We start from the raw sequence: 16,463 nt of genomic DNA, 5'->3' as shown, positions 1-16,463 counted from the left end.
CAGCAGCTCGTGCTCAGAAATAAACTGGATTTCCCCAGCACACGAGCTGTACTTTCTGGACGCAACTAAAATGTAAAATCAGTCTGTAAATGACATGCAATAGTGCTTATTTTGCTCACTTGAATGCTGCGTGCGTCGCCCACAGCAACATTGAAGCCTATAAACTTCATTCCTTCTGGCAAATCAGGCTTTAATAAGAGTTTCTTCTTTTAGATAAATGATTATTTTGTCTTGTCAAGAACAGGTTACTACAGCATGAGTACATTTTAACGTCATTTTTCTTGAGCTATACTCACTAACTTCCTCGCGTGCTGTCATTTTCAGATAACTCTAGTGAGTACTATCAGATAAGAGAAGAAATTTGTCAACGCAGCGGCGACTCATGACGACCAAAGTGAAATATCACCAGCTTGTCACGCCACCACAAAGCAAATCTTCATCCACCATCACTTGTGAGTCACCCCGTCACGTCACACAAAAGTTGGTGTGGAAGTCATCATTGCCGCCTTTTCTATCCAGAACCACTCCTCCACCTTTTTTCAGTTTCCCTCTATGAAGCCACGAACCCCCCATCGCACAGACAAAAGTCAGGTCTGTAACCCCTGCCGCCCCACCCCCCGTGCTCTTTGACCTGTAGTGAAGGCCTGGCTGAGCACAAACAGTGGTCGTCCCCTCAAGCCCCCTCCACCACCGCGGTCTCCTGTTTCACTCGGCCAATGAAAAGGTCTACTGTAAATAACAGGAGTCTGGTTGACCCCAGAGTTTATTTGGACCTAAGACCCCTGCATCCATCCTACTGTAACAGAGCCCGCCACTCACAATGGTCTCTCTCATGGGTGTTAGTCGGTGGGCTCTCTCCCCACTGTGCCCACTCAGAATGGGGATTAGAAAAAAAGAAGGGCCCCCATCAGGTCCTCCAAGGGGGTCAACCCCCTCCAAACCAGCAATGCAACCCCATCCCACAGACACTTTAGCCTTTGTCCCTGTGTGAGAAGTAAAAAGAGAATGTGGAGGTGGGGCTGTCGCCCAATCACCAGTCCAAAACCGCATTAGCACTTGGCTTATCAATACATGCTTGCAAACATTGTGGAAGTCAGAGCAAACCGGCAACAGGTTGGGTGCAAAGCCAGTCCTTGTTCTCTAAATATAAGTGTCTATCATGATTTTTCAAAGTGTTTTCCCACAAAAAATGTGTTTTGAAGCCACATATTTGGAGAAAATTTTAAATTAAATGCTGCTGTTACCACTCTCACGCAGCTAAAATACACTATTTTTCTTTGAAGTCTTGACACAACAACTTCAAACTTACAGCAACAAAATGTAATGGCATTTATTTTTACTCTCTCTTTCACGAGGGCTGGCAAAACTACGGTTGTGATTTCACAGTGCTCAAGTTTAGATACAAAACTTGCGAGAGAATTGCAGAATGAAAGACCCGGGGTTTCAGTTGTCATCCTTGTGTCGCGGTGGAACTTCAACAGAGAACAACACCCAAGCATAAAACATGAAATGGAGATAAATAAAATCATGGACTGCGAGTTGCCAAAGACCACATAAAAGGCTTCAGTGAGTCTGCGACGGGCAATTATGAGCTGGAAAGATCCAACGCGAACACAAATGTGAGCATCTGTGTCATTGTTTGGGAAAGTCATTGTTCTCAGTCGTTCAAATTTAAAAGGAAATTCGACAACATGTCTGTTTTCCCTTTGTTTCTTTTGCCATGAAAATTGTAGAAAGCAATGCAGCCTAGAAAAAAAACACGAAATATTTGTTTATTTTGACAGGAAAAAACAGCAAATTTAAATGCCCATTAAAACATAGCTTACTAACAACAAAATATTGATGTCAACTTCACTGTCAAAGCATTTGGTTTTCTCATTGCTGGTGCCTTTTTAAAAGCGATTCCAACCTGGTTGCTAATGGTTACATTTCTGAAAGTTTATTCCCATTTAGGTGCAATTTACTGACTCATCGTCGCAGTCTCATCCTGCCTGTCGGCGCTTTTGAAAAAGAGAACGAAGGAGATGGAGAGGAAGGCTTCGGGTCAGAGGCTAAGTGAAATATATCCCCACTCTGAGGCATGCAAGAGAGAGGATGCAGGAAGCTGAGGGCCGAAGATAAGGACACAGACGTGGCCGATAAGCGCCCAAACACCTGTAAGGGAAGCAGGAGCTGCTTCTCTCAGACCAACACTTACAGGAGGCAATAAACCCACAGAGGAAAAAGCCCCTGAAAAAAAGAGGGAATATTGACAAAAGAGCGAGACGAACACTACTGTTTCCAAAAAGGTGCGAGGAAACCGCGCCAGTGTGACCGCGAGTGTAAAGGGGATAAAACCCCATCCTGTTTTACAGCGTGCCTAATGGCATCTGGCGGGATCCTACAGCATCATTTGTAAGGTCAGTGGCGAGACAGGAGTGGCAGAAATGATGCTGTTTGAGTCATGACATGTCAGAGCCACCTGCTTCAGTGATCAGTCCAGGAAATGGAATGGCTGTTTTTTTTTTTTTTTCTCCCCCCACCCACCCACCCCCTTCTCTTTTACTATCCCACTCCAGCCGTTCGGGGCCCAGGGACAAACAGACAAACACAAAACAATCTTGAAGCGGTCAAGAGAGACCTTGGAAGAGGCCTGACAGGCAGGCGGTAAACAAGAGAGACGGGATTCATAATGTGTCAGGAGGGGGAGTCAAGTCATTATGGCTACTCTCAAATATCCTGTGGCTATGATTAACAATAACAAGGCCGTGTCACATGTAATATTTTAAAGAGGACGCCATATAATATGCCGACAACAGGGTAACTTGTAAATACCTGCAACAGCGCCTCAGAGATGCTATTGCAGCCTCCAACAGACCAGGCAAATGAACAGTAACTGTCTCTCTGTTTCACCTTCACTTGCTTTCAGACCTTTAAGCTACTGAAACAACCACTAGCTGAGGGCTCACCGTGATCATTGTGAGCGCTTAGAGGGACTATCCTGCTCATTTCAGGGACTTGGGAAATACATTGTGTGGTGAGCTCAACGGCGGGTCTGAAATTCTCATTTCAGTGCCACTGAAAGTCTCTTGAAACCTCAACTACTGACCATTCTGTTGCGATTGGCCGGGTGTTGAACCTGCTTTTTTTAAAAGGAGGAGCCGAAGTTTCACTTTTGTGGGACCTTTGGGTTCCATGTTCCACTCTCTGCAGTCAGGAGATGTGATTTTTGGCTCCTGGCAGGGAGTGGGGAACCATTGAAAAGACTAGCTACCCAATTGGAAGGCATTTTGACCGCAGTCGCCGAAATATTATCTTTCCCAATGGTGAATGACGTGCATGAGAAAGCAGTCGCTAGTTGACTTGAGATAGGTGAACATTTTTTCTTTGAAAAAAATGGTGTGATCCAGAGACAAGGAGTTTTTATTTTAAAATAATCGTGAAAGGCAACGGTTTACAACCATTCCAGCACAGAATAAAAAGGACACGGCTCCTTTAAGCTATTGTATCTTACCACTGCATTAAAATAGTTAAGCTTCTTACTTTTTGCCTCAATTAATGATAGTTTTACAGTATAAATTGAGCACGTCACGTCCTATAACAAGTTAGATATTCCATAGCAGTGTGCAGAACAAATGATGTTTCTTGTGCTTTCATAAATGAGTTCCCTTTTTCTTTTGCACTTCTTGCAACCACTTCCAGCTCAGAATCTTTCTTCCCCTCATGATAAACACGAAATATTACATTGTGTGTTTCACAATCTGAGTGATTTGCAATTTAATATTTGCCTAAAAATCAGATGACACGATACTTCCATATGTATTATAAGAATTTAACCTCAGCTATTCATTCAGCTGGATCCAAGCCTCAGCCCTTCCCTCTGCGAGGGGCGGGGGCCATCTATCATCAGCTCTCTCTCTCTCTCCCTCTGCTAATCTCTCTGGGCGTCTTCGGTCAGCAAATACATAAATCAATTATGGTTTTAAGCTTTATGCCATGATTTACCCAACTGATCCCTCCTGGATTACAGTGGAGCTTAGAACGTGTCGGCCACGGCTAAAGCTGCGAGACGCCTTGACTTTCATCGCGCTCGTGCCTGGACGCTGACCGCGGGACATGTCAGATGTCAGGAGCGTAGATTTAAAGGAATTTGACGACTCACATCATGAGAGGGAATTTGCTTTCATATTCGTTGGCTTTCTTTCATCTGACCACTATTTTGGACAATAGATATTTGGAAGGATTAAGGATGAAATATTTGGATTAGGAGGGAAAATCCTTTTCAGAGAATCGGAAAAAAAAAGTATTTTAATATACCTTTTTTAGAAAGATTTTAATAGGGGTACAAGAAAATATCGATACACAATATTGCTGAAATATCGCAATACAAGACTGTGTGATATTGATTTTTTAGTGGACTATATCAATATTTCACATATAGACTTGGACATGTGTCTGCATGTATAACACATTTAATACTAACATTTTCGTCTTGTATGCTCAAGTTATTTTGTTGAATAACTTGACCGACATAATAACAATAAACTTGTTTTCATTCACATCGTATTGCATTGTCTGATCCCTTAAAAATGATGGTTGGAATTACAATATATTGCTGAAACCACAATGTATCGTATCACCACTCCTGTGTCGGGATACGTATCGCAAGACACCTGCCAATACAATATTCAGTGGTTGAACTAAAGACAATACTACTAAAAACAATACTAGAAAGCATCACATGATCTCCACAGCATGAGGATTCGATTGAATTAAATACATTTTTTAAGAGGGTTTTTCTCAAGATTCCGTGACTCGCTCGAAAATGCAAAACAAATGTTGAGAGCCACTTTGGCAACGCTGGCTGCTAAACACTTATTCTTAAGACTCATGAGGAAGCATTTGTTATCTCACAAATGTGTTTTTAACTGAATAAAAATGCTTTGCTTTCGGGCAATAAATGGAAATCCAGTGACAAGCATTTCCTTCTGCTATAAATAAGACAAACCACAGACAGGACGCTGACAGTAGCTGCCCAAAACTGTTTAAAGACGGCAACCCCATCACCGTTTTTCCTTTCCCAGATGTTTAGTCTACGTCGCTGTACAGTACATTGCATAGGACAGGAAGTGCCCAAGTGAATCTTCCTGAAGATTCGCCTCAGCGTAAAAGAGTCCAAGCCCTGCACTGTTGATGTTCCTACCTGAGAGTTCTTGACAAGTGACGGTGAGAGCGTGAATAATTTTTTTTATGACCGGCTCCTGAGCGTACTGGTGTCACTCCCCTGAGGCCCCTTGCCAATCTCTGGCAACGCATTCAAGTGGCAACAAAGAGGCTAATTAGAAGCTCTCGGTGGATACCCGCGCAGGCCTCTGATTTGATACTTCCCAGGGAGGCTCGGGGGCCTCGGAGGTGGCAGTGTTTTCACACACACTCACACACACACTTGGGTTGGCCCTTTTGGCTCCCGCACATTCACTTCATGTGGCCGTCCTCCCGGTCTGCCGGAGCGACAGAATCAGAGAGAAGGAACCGACACATTCTCTTTTATGCGGTGGGGACCTGGAGAGGGGATGCTAATGGGATATCGATGGGATTAGAACCCAGAGTCCTCAGGTCCAAGAGGGCAGCTCTCGATGAACACGAACTAAAACCTACTCAGCATTCAGGTGTTACTTGTCCAGCTGACTTCTTTCATTTTTAAAGGGGCTCCTCGCAAGTCTAGTCCAAGACGAAAACTCGACTTCAAGACGAAAACTACCGACTTACCCTGTACATTTTATGACACTTTTGGATTCCACAACAAAGAAATGAAGTGAACCAACAAACAGTCCTGTTTCACACCAATACAACCCCTCATTAAAAGCAAATCCTCCAGCTACCAGAGTGACTTTCAACAGACCAGCTCAGCGGGTCCATGTTGTCTAGAGCTACGGCATGGTGACCCCACTTGTGTCCAGGCGTGATAATGAAGACTGCGGCTAATTAATTTTCCCGGACACATGGGATGAAGAACCTCCGCACTCCCGGAAGATTGAAACAAGAAAAAGTGTCTCACTGCAGCAGAGAACAAAAAAGTGGCTCAAGTACAACTCTAGCAGAGAATCTAAAATAGGATGGCAGAATCATGTGATGCCGTTTGTCTGTCTGTCAGCAAAAATAACTCAAAAACCGGTGGACAGATTTCAGCTTCAGGAAATGTCGATAATGGAGCAAAGAATAATCATTTTGTGTAAAAATTTTTTTTATAAAAAATGGGTGTTTTCTAGATACAATTGAAAGCAACATTTAAATTGAATAACCCAAGTCATGTTTCATGCTCGGATTTTCCCAGCGTCAGGGGCCCCTGCGCTGGCCAATAGAGGCAAAAACATCGGGGGGACGGGTGGCTCCTGCTCAAGCCAGAACAAATCCATCGCACAGAAACTATTGTGAGTATTGTAGTTGGGTCAACATCAAGTGTAGAAATCATCGGGTTTAGCGTGTCTATTGTGACAAAAATATATGTTGTGCATGTCCAGACTCTAGCTTAACTGTTGTATAGTTATCAAGGTGCGAAAGCGAGAAAGTTACGGCGGGCGGTTAGTGTTAATTTAATAGCACCATCAGATATCACAATACATTTGGGTGAACGACTGAGTAACTTTTCTCTCAAGAATCTAAGAGTGTTGAAAAATGAGGTTAAGAAAAAGGGCTCTTGAGCATCACTAACTGCAACCACCTCTTATTCCTTTGAACGAATCCGCTAGCGTTAGCTTAGAAACAGAAGCTATATGACACACAATAACAAAGTATATGTATTCACCTGTTACCTGCTAAACACCAGGGAGCTCCCGGTACAGTACATTATCCTCATCCCGACATCCACACTGCGAGGCCCTCGCAGAGACAAAAGATGGGGGCCACCATGTGGCGGTGTCATTGCTGCCCCTGCCACACTGCATCAGCGAAGGCCACGTCCACCCCACGCTGCAGGCCACACAGAAGCAGCTGGTTGCACCAAGCCACGCTGCTAACTTTTATTAGTCCAACTTGTCAGTATTTGATCTCATCACCTCGTATTTCAGCTCTCTCACTTCTTTTGCAACTTTTTCCCAGAGAAGACTTTTGGTGGTTTGATCTGGTCTGGAGTTTGTCTGCATGCATAGCTCATTGGACATGATGTAGCCCCATGCGATAAGCCTTTAATCGATACATCTTCCTATCCTGACAGTGAGGACAGAGCCCAGATCTAAGATCAGAGCGACGGCGGTGTAAATCTTTACGGTTCAACCGGAGCCTTTTAAAGCCTGTCTATAATTGGGCTCCAGCCAGCAGCTGCCTCAGCTGCAGATATCACCACGAGCCTGGTCAAAGCACCAGTTCCTCAGGGGCATAAACAAACACAGAAGCTTCAATAAGGGCAGGAAAGCACCTGTGTTAAGGATACAAAGGAGACAGCTAGACTTGGAGAAAAAGTCTGGGCTGAGGCATTACTTGAAGAGGTGTTTCAGTCGAGTGAAGATTTTCTTTTTTTTTTTCCACCGCTATTGGATTATTACACCGACATGTACTGTACCTCTGAGTGCGCACCGAGGAGACTTAGCTCACTGAGTGATTTCAAATAGAGCGTAATCCACTGCTATGTAATGGATGCTTTGTTGTCGGAATGCTTCCAGGAAGCAGGAAATGCTCGCACAGTTTGGAAGGTTATAAGCCTGCGCTTTGTTCCAGAATATTTCATTTTGCTCCAGTGGTAATACACAGCATCATCTAGGATCAGATCTAGGACAGATTCTAGCATGTCGACTGACCTCTCATCCACGCTGCTAAAAAGGAAAACGGTTGGCGTTTGGCTTGCTGTCACCATTGAATAGAACACGCCATCCAAGTACATGTGTAGTGTGAGTGATCCTTGTCGGACCCGCGACGCCAAAGACTGTCTACACCGCAGAGCAAACGGCTAACCTGACGCCTCACTACAAAACTATCGATACTCATGGACTGTAAAAGTTTGCTTCGTGGTTTAAAATTTGAAATGCACGACAAAATAAATGTGTCCCAAAATGTGAAGTGAGAGAGAATAATTGTTTTTATGAAGGATTTGTCTGGAAACTCAAAACTACAATAACATCATGCAAAAGAGAAGTGATGAAATCAGAATAGTTATTTAAAATAATAGTAAATACATAGATAAATCATGATATATTTTGCCATATTGCCCACCCCTTTCTGGACACATTTGAAACAAATACATTTTCTGCTATTTGTTTCTGCAAAGAGCCTGGCAAAATAGCTAGCTATAGTTCTTCACAAATGAATAGGGATTTTCTATAGGACTTTAAGAACAAGCGCGCATTGGGCGAGGTTCCTTTGGTGGTGCGCCTCGGGATTTTTTTCAATGAACCAAGGGTCCGTGGCTTGAAAAGGGTTGATAAACACTGGTTTAGTGTGCACCATCCGGGGATCTTCCCAGGGCTTTTTTCTCCAATATAGTGAGAAGGGCTGCGTGCTGCAATGTGTCAAAGTTTGATCATGGGAAGATGAAAACAGAGCACATTGTGCATCCTTTATGGTCCACCTAAGGGCCCATCTATGCTCAGTGTTATTTACCCAGCGAAGGGGCGCCCTATGCTGCCTAAGCAGTGGGGAGAACCCCGCCATATGTCCAGTCATGAGAGAAAAATGTTCACTATTTTACACTTTAAAATTCAAATCAATGCAGTAAACATGTTGCTTCTTGGATAGACAAGAGTTAAAAAGACCAAACTCGAAAACTTGAGCTCACAGCTGGCACATATGTTTGCATACATAGTTATCAGCAGGCAAAGGCTATGAGCTTCTATCAGTGCTCCATCTGCTCTTGGTTTACTGAGGAGGAGTGCGAAAGGTTATCGGTCCCACTCTGATATGCACAGATAAGAACCTTGAGCCCGCTGTTTAAACACCTGGGGTCCAGCGTTATTAGTCCATCCTCTTTTGCATCGAAAGAAGAGGAAATGGGAGCACGATGTTTGCCAGATCTAATGAAGCTTTCCTGGAGGTTAATGCATGAATTACCAGTTTCACCACACTTGCCTGAGCCAAGAATTAAATAAGTGATCTCGGAACCGCCCTCTCCTTCCATAGAATCAGCCGCGTTGATGACTATCGGTTATGTTTTACAGCCTTACATCGGAGAGGCTTTCCATCAAATGGATTCTTCCTTCACTTATATGATGTACATTACAGCAAGGGCCGGCCATTTGCATGAGAATGGGCGATTAAAGGGAAGAGATAAAGCCTAGACCGGTTCCTCCGAACTGGATGTTGTGCCAGGAATACCAAACACCGGACTTCTTTATAAGACTCGCAGTCGCAGAAATACCTCTTTCAAGTTGATTATTTTCTTCTGCCTCTGCTTGAAGCCACACCGGCACTCGCCCAATGAACATTTGCAGCCGGCAGAGATTACGTTTCGCCAAAAGACGATGCTATTAATCTCAGTAAGGTGGTGAGAAATATTGATACTGCAAGTTTCCGGATATGGCAGTAGTTTGATGCTGATACCACAGTGCGCCACCTGTAGGCAGTGCAGCAGGGAGACAGCTACCTTACTGTAGTAAACTGATGTCAGTCTGGCTGAGGTGGTTTTGTAATGTCCTCCGAGGTATTGACAGCAAGTAGGGCTGCAACCATGAGTTGATGTCATCGATAACAAAAATTTGTCGACGTCAAAATCTGTGCATCGATGCGTCATGTTGCCGCAGGATGGGCATCAAGAACTGGTTGTTACTGAGAAGCGTTGAGAAAATATCTGAAGATAACGCGTCTTCGACACCATAGTAGAATGATGAAAGAGTGTTCCGTGTTTGGTCTGTGACACCACACACTCTCGAGCTAACAGCTAGCAAGTTGGATAGCGCGGAGCTAACTTATTGTACGTTGTAGATCTACATTATATAGCTACACTGAACACATCATTTTAGATTATTATTCAAATAAGACCTTTTGATGGTGGATGTTGATCAGATATTTTATATGATATACATATATGAATATTGATGATTTAAAATTCTTCAATTCTTCTTTAAAGAACTGGCGCTCTCTGTCAACAGTTTTATGCTTCACAGGTTTAATACATGTTCCTGGATTATGTGTCATTATTTTAATATACTTGTTGAATAATGCATGGTGTCTGAGTATCACTTTAGGTTATACTGACATTCAAAATAGGTCCAAACAAAGGCAACCACAATTTGTCGACTAAATAAACCTCATTGAGAAATAAATAGGGAAGCCATTCCTCACTTGTTTGGGATTCAACCTCTCATGTGTTCTTGTGAGGTGTGGGGTTGTTCAACGATCCAGGACAGAGAGGAATGAAAGGCAGCAAAGACTTGTGTGAAGCGAATGCTTTTGCTACCACCATCATATCGACAGAAACGCACCTCACACCGGCGACCTTTCCACATCTGGAAACACTTCCACTCATGTTTGACTTGACCTGCCTGGACTAAATGAACTCTGCCAACTTTTAATTTGTTTGGCGCAGGGGGCAGCGGTGACCCTGACATCATGGCGCGGGGGGGGGGGAGCGATGTGCAATTAGGCGGCGAGAACAAAACTCCACTCATTTGAAATAAAACAGCCTTCACCCGAGAAGGATCAGCCGCATGACAGACCCCAGAAGAGTGGGCTTGATATGCTATCGAATTATTCACATGAGGGTTTCTGGGAGTTATCAAACATCTCTAGGATGTTTCGTGATGGAACGGCGAGACGGACGCTGATGCAACGTTTGATTTATTTTACACTTTATGAGGCCGGCAGGACAGCACCTACAATACTAAGCAGTGTCGTGGCGGTGTATCAGCCCATCTAAATGAACGCATTAGTATGCTACTGGGCAGCGCAGGAAGATCAATGCATGAAACAGTTTGGAAATCTCCTTTGATACAAGATATCCCAGCTTGAGCAAATTGATGAAATTCCTCTTGAAACAGAGGCAACCGTTTCACACACCAGACTTTTCTCAAGACAGACGAAAGTCAAGTCTGCCCTTTAGAACACTTTTACTCAAGTTACAGGTTATTTCGACTGGTTCATGTTTTATTAAAGACTCATCCGTAAAAGGGAAACATTCAATTAAAACATATTCAATCTGACTAGAAAGGACTTACCGCCTTTATTTAAATGATCATTGATAAGGACTAGGTGAGTTTGACAAACATTGCACGATCTAGCACAAAATAGAAATTGAAGTATTACGGCTGGAAGCTGGACCTTCCAGTTCTGCATACCAATATAGAGGCTCCCGCCTGAGCACGAGGGTGAATGGGTTCAGATCCTCATGTGAACTTTAACCAGCATTTCCTATTGATTTACGCACAACGGCAAGAAGTTGGCATTCCAGGTAGCAACAGGCGACCAGTCGGGAAAACACCCTCCAAACCCCACTGAAATGTAGAAACACCTACAACCCATTTACTGTCCATGAATGGAGCTTCACTGCATTGTGATTTGATGTTTATGGACTTAGTGAAACACAAGCGGGTCTTGTCCTGGAACCACCCCCGAGTCCCAGCTCCAGCACTTATTTCCTGGGCTGACCTTCAACTCCCACTATCAAGCTAATAAGGGCCCCACTTGTGCGGTTATGGGGAAAGGGAGGGGGGGGTAGTGAGGTCTTCAGGATGAGGGGGTAGCACTTGAGCGAGTGTGTGAGGCTGCTGCCACACACGTCTCGTAAGGTGTGACAAATAGTCTGGGACATTATTGCAACAGAAGTGCCGTCACATGTGTAGACCTTGGCTTGACTGGCTAAAGTGAAACTGGTCAGGAAGCCATTCAAAATGAGCTTAACCTGTTGAGCTGTTGTCTATTTATTCTATGCAAGTTAGAAGTCCAAACTATCGACCCAAGTTTTAAAGCCTGAGAGAGTGAGAAAGAGACATACCTGTGCTGCTCCACAGCTTCATTGTCGGGGAGTTCTGCACCGCACACGTTGCAGCGCTCATGCTGGTTCCTGACGTCTGGTTTCATGCCCGCCGCCAGCTCGCCAAGCTTGTTGAAGAACTCTCGCTGAATGAAGCTCTGTGGCAGGAGTCCCCCGTAGGCACTGAAGTCCATTGACATAGCCAGAGCGGGGGACATGGGGAGAGCAGAGCCCATGGACACCGGCATGGACATGATGGTGTCTGATTTGTGATTGACGGGAAGAGAGTAAAGCGAGGCCAGATGCTTCTCCGTCATTCCGGTCATGGCCTCCAAGCCCATCTGGCTGACTTCCCCTTGAGCTTCTCCCATGCCATCGTCTCGAACGTAATGCAGCTCGCGGGCGCTGGTGATGACGCTGCTCCTGGTCGGCGTCCCCGGACCGTCTCGGTTCTTGTCCTCGCCGCTCCGCTCTCCGTTGCTGAAGCCGCCGGACTCCATGTTCTGAGGGCTGTCGTGACCGTTTCCTCCCACGTCCACTTGCATCATCTCAGTCTTGATCTCTGTCATCAAGTGGTGGGAGTTGCCGTGGACCAGTTGCTCACTCGCAAACCCCTGCTGGAGCAGACTCTGACCGATGCTCATCAGACTGTCCACAGCAGCTTTGGTGGGACTGAGAGCGGAGACTCCGAAAGAGGTGGACACGGAAGGACTCTGGTCCACCCCGCCAGCCAGGTTGGAGCCTTGCTGGGAACCTGATAGATAGAGACTATCCATGGAATGCTTTTTGGAGTTCTTAGCTCCATTCTGGCCTTTGCGATCCTCGTCTTCCTCCGTGCTACCGTCATTCGCATTGGCCTCCACGTCGTTCTCATCCGAAGACTGAATGGTCTCCAGGATCTTGAGGCATTGCTCCTCCAGATACTCGATCTCCAGGATCTCTGCTGCATACAGCAGGTCATCCAGATCCTCCACCTTGGCCTGGAGCGTGGCAGTATAGGCGTACTCCAAAATCTGCTGAAACGTCTTTGGTGACAGAAAGTCCAACGTGTAGTGCTGGCTGCTGCGATGGAAAAGAATCTCAAACATCTTGCTGGTGCACGCTAGCACAGTCCGGTGAGCGTGGAACTCCTGGCTGTCCACCATGATGACCACATCACACAGAGTCCCGGCCAGGCGCATTTGATTGGCCTTGTGTAGCAGGGAAGTGGGATGGTTGGGGTTCTGGAGTTGGATCATGCCCATTTTAGTTAAATCCATTGTGTTGAACTTCACGACGCCGACTCATGAGGCTTCCCAGTGGTGTTGGATATCTTTGTACAAGATGAAACCTGAAGGACCAGAGGACAACGTCAGATGTTAAATGGCGTCGGAGAAGTATTCAATACAACTTTATTGCCATGTTCCAAACTGAATGAAAGCCCATTTTGAGTCACATTGATAATCCGGAGTGTTAATGGCTCCCAAAATCCAGACAAGTGCATTGACTGTAGATTTCTGAAGACGTCCAACGGCTCGCCCCGAATACCAAGCAGCCCTTAACATATGCTACGTTAACAAGACGTCTTCATTTGGTTATCTGACGATGCGCACCAGTCAAACAAGACTGAATTGCGGTTTCGCCACCCGGCTTACAAAGAGTGTCAGCAGCCTTTACTGAAATTAAATAGCATCTTACTCAGTATTCCCATCACAGACAGGAGCCGAGAGCGGTGGCCAGAAATGGTTGGAAAGGAAAACAGGACGAGGCAAAAGCACACAATGCTGCAAACAGTCCGCTCGCTGTCTCTTGGACAATCGTCTCAGAACACCACGTACTCGCACGACAACATGTTGATCCACCACATGTTTCCTGACTCCACAATGACTTATTTAGGACGGCTCTCACCGACGCTTCAACAATGCTGTTTCAGAATCAGAAATAGAGAAACTTGCTTCTAAAACTCATAAATGCTCAGGCTATTTTAATCCCAATAAGTCAAAAAAAAACATTTTAAAAAATGGATTACAAGTATCAACTTAATTCACTCCTATTAGAATACAGATTTATTTAGAGACAAATGCAAAGAATTCCCTTCATAAACTCGCTGACCTTTGACTCCCTTTGTCAGAAGGAATCCGTGAGGGAATTAATCATAAACAAGAAACCTATTTCTAATAAATATACGAGTGCTACAGCGCGGTTAGATCTTTAACTAAAGCTCACAGTCAGCAAAGGTCACGCCTAAAAAAAGGGACACTATCTTTATTATTCCTGTAATGTATGGCTCCGTAAATGACCGCTGCTTGTTGCGCTCGGCGGCTGCTTCACCCTTCACAGACAGACACACATTTTGAAGTTGCTGCTCGGAGACTTTATCGCGCTCCTCCATTAATAAAACGGCAGAGCGTCTAGACAGCGTTAAAATTGCCCACAGACAAATTATACGGCGCGCTGTGCATTATGCAAAACATCGCGCACTATATTTAGTACGTTCAGGTTCTCGCTCAGACGGCTGGTGACAATATTGGAGACAAGAAAAGGAGGCGGAATAACCCGATCACGAGCCGTCTGCCGGCCGCCGCGCGCGCCCGTGACGCGAGAAGAATAAAGGAATATGAGAAAGTCTGAATGAGAGCGAGCAGAAATACAACGAGCACAGGTGACCGCTCTGAACGAGGCATGTGCCGGGGTGGAAAACGACGCGAGAGGCTTCAGACAGGCTCGATAACAAATCAATTTGCCGCTGCATCTCTGCCTGTGTACTTCGATTATTGGGGAACGATCCAATACGCCGCCTTTCTGTCAATCAACCCGCGATCCGACTGTCATCGCGGCTAAATGAGACGCGTCTGGAGACGATCGGGATCGCGTTCACATCTTTCCAAAGTGACTGGCGGCGGGGAAGCGTGTTGAAGCCAAGCCACTGTCAAAAACAAAATGAAACTTGCAACACCTGCCGCGCCATCAGGCGAACGCACTTGTGCGCAAGTTGCGCGTCAAAGTGGCGTTTCCATCCACTGTCAACTTGAGCGTGAGGTTGTGCGGGGACAAGCGCCGCGGTCCGTCTATGAAACGCTCCAAAACACGCACACATGGTGAATGAAAGTCGACCGAGCAGACGCATGCAGCAGAGACGCGGGTCTGGCGCCGGACGCCGCCGGGAAAAGCTGCAGTTGGAGGCTCGGTACTCACCTAAGTTGCACGCTTTGATTCCGTCTAGTGTTTGGGGGGATCGGGGGCTACAGCATAGTAAGGCAGTTCGCAGTACCCGCTCTCTCAACACGCACTAACTCCTTTCTTCTCTCGCCTCAGCAAATCACCACGACGCTGACGTCAGACCGTCAGCCAGACGAGCAGCAGGCAGGCGGCTCATACAAACACTGAGAAAGTGAGACACCTAGGGGGCTGTCTCATGTCAAATGGCTGTTTTACTGTATGTCAGTGAAAGGAGAGCGACGCTGCCCTCCCTCCCTCCCTCCAGCTGTCTGCATCCACACTGCGCAGGCTCTCTAAATCATCTTTTAAAACCGAAATGTTTGTCAAATAGAGTCGCGGGGAGGAACTGGATGAGCCAGCCGTACGTTAATGTTGGAAATCTACATAAATAAGCTTAAAACTGACTGGGAAATATGATTTTAAATAACCGCTTCCATCAAATCACGTCTTCATTTAAACAAATACTCACTCGGATCGGTTTTCAGACAGGTACACTTGTGGGTGGGTGAGGTTTTTTTTTTTTTACATGTCAAGGTGCTGTTTTCTTTGGTTATTTCGAGTCACTCGTGTGGCCATGTTTCAGCGCGCACCAGTTTTCTGACACAGCTGTTATCAATTACTCAGATGAGTCTGATTTCTATGCCCGCTACAATGCCTCAACACAATTCTTCACCGAGTCGCACGCTGCTTTTGAGCTGCTTCCTTTACGTTTGACAGTTTTAATCCCGCTGTGTGGCTTAATAGAGGAACTGGATGAGCCAGACCGAACCCAAACAGCCTTTTGTTTTGTCAACTTGACCAGATCTATGTGAGATCCACCATCTACGCTTGCATCTCTCCCCTTTGAAAGCTTTAAGTACACATTTCCTTTCGCAGCTAATTTGGTGTCAGGAATTGAATGCATGGGTTCACGTAGTAAAAACATTTTCATTTTATTGTTGCAAGTTCTGGGAACTCCATTAATAAATAAGTGCTCTTTTCTTTCCTCTCGGCCTCAAACATGTGTCCTCATCGATCCGTTCAGGCCAAATGGTTTGCAGATATCAACAGCCTTTGTAAGAACAAGCTTTTATTTTCTGTTTTAGATCAATAAATGTGGAGGCAGTTGATAAAAAACAGCCATGAAGGTTTTCAGGAGTATATTTAAGAGCTGCCCCGAGAATACGTTTTATTTTGTCTGGATGGTTATCATTCACTGACGACTAATTTTTATAGATGATCTTGTTTTTAAAATCTCCTTTTGCTTTTAAGAGCCTAATGCAGGCTGCCACGTCCACAAAGTCTCATTTCCCTCCTTCAATGATCTTTGTAGATCACTGGTGTCAGTCACTAAATGATATCTGCTGCTTTTACCAAAAACTAGTGACATCTAGTGGTGAAATTGCAGGCT

General features: G+C 45.2%; 1 protein-coding gene across 1 annotated transcript in view; it reads right to left on the bottom strand.

Moving 5' to 3' along the window:
• The window catches only part of zbtb16a (zinc finger and BTB domain containing 16a), a 130,288-nt gene extending 115,038 nt beyond the window's left edge, over positions 1–15,250 (bottom strand). The window contains exons 1-2 of the mRNA XM_053847349.1: positions 15,050–15,250; positions 11,897–13,205 (exon numbers count right to left, since the gene is read on the bottom strand). Of these exons, the coding sequence (XP_053703324.1) occupies positions 11,897–13,134 (1,238 nt within the window). The 5' untranslated portion in view covers positions 13,135–13,205; positions 15,050–15,250. The remainder of the gene's footprint in view (positions 1–11,896; positions 13,206–15,049) is intronic.
• Positions 15,251–16,463: the final 1,213 nt, after the last annotated feature.

Source organism: Synchiropus splendidus, chromosome 17 (genome assembly GCF_027744825.2).
Source record: "Synchiropus splendidus isolate RoL2022-P1 chromosome 17, RoL_Sspl_1.0, whole genome shotgun sequence".
Lineage (NCBI taxonomy): Eukaryota > Metazoa > Chordata > Actinopteri > Syngnathiformes > Callionymidae > Synchiropus > Synchiropus splendidus.
This window is presented reverse-complemented; position numbering and strand designations above follow the sequence as displayed.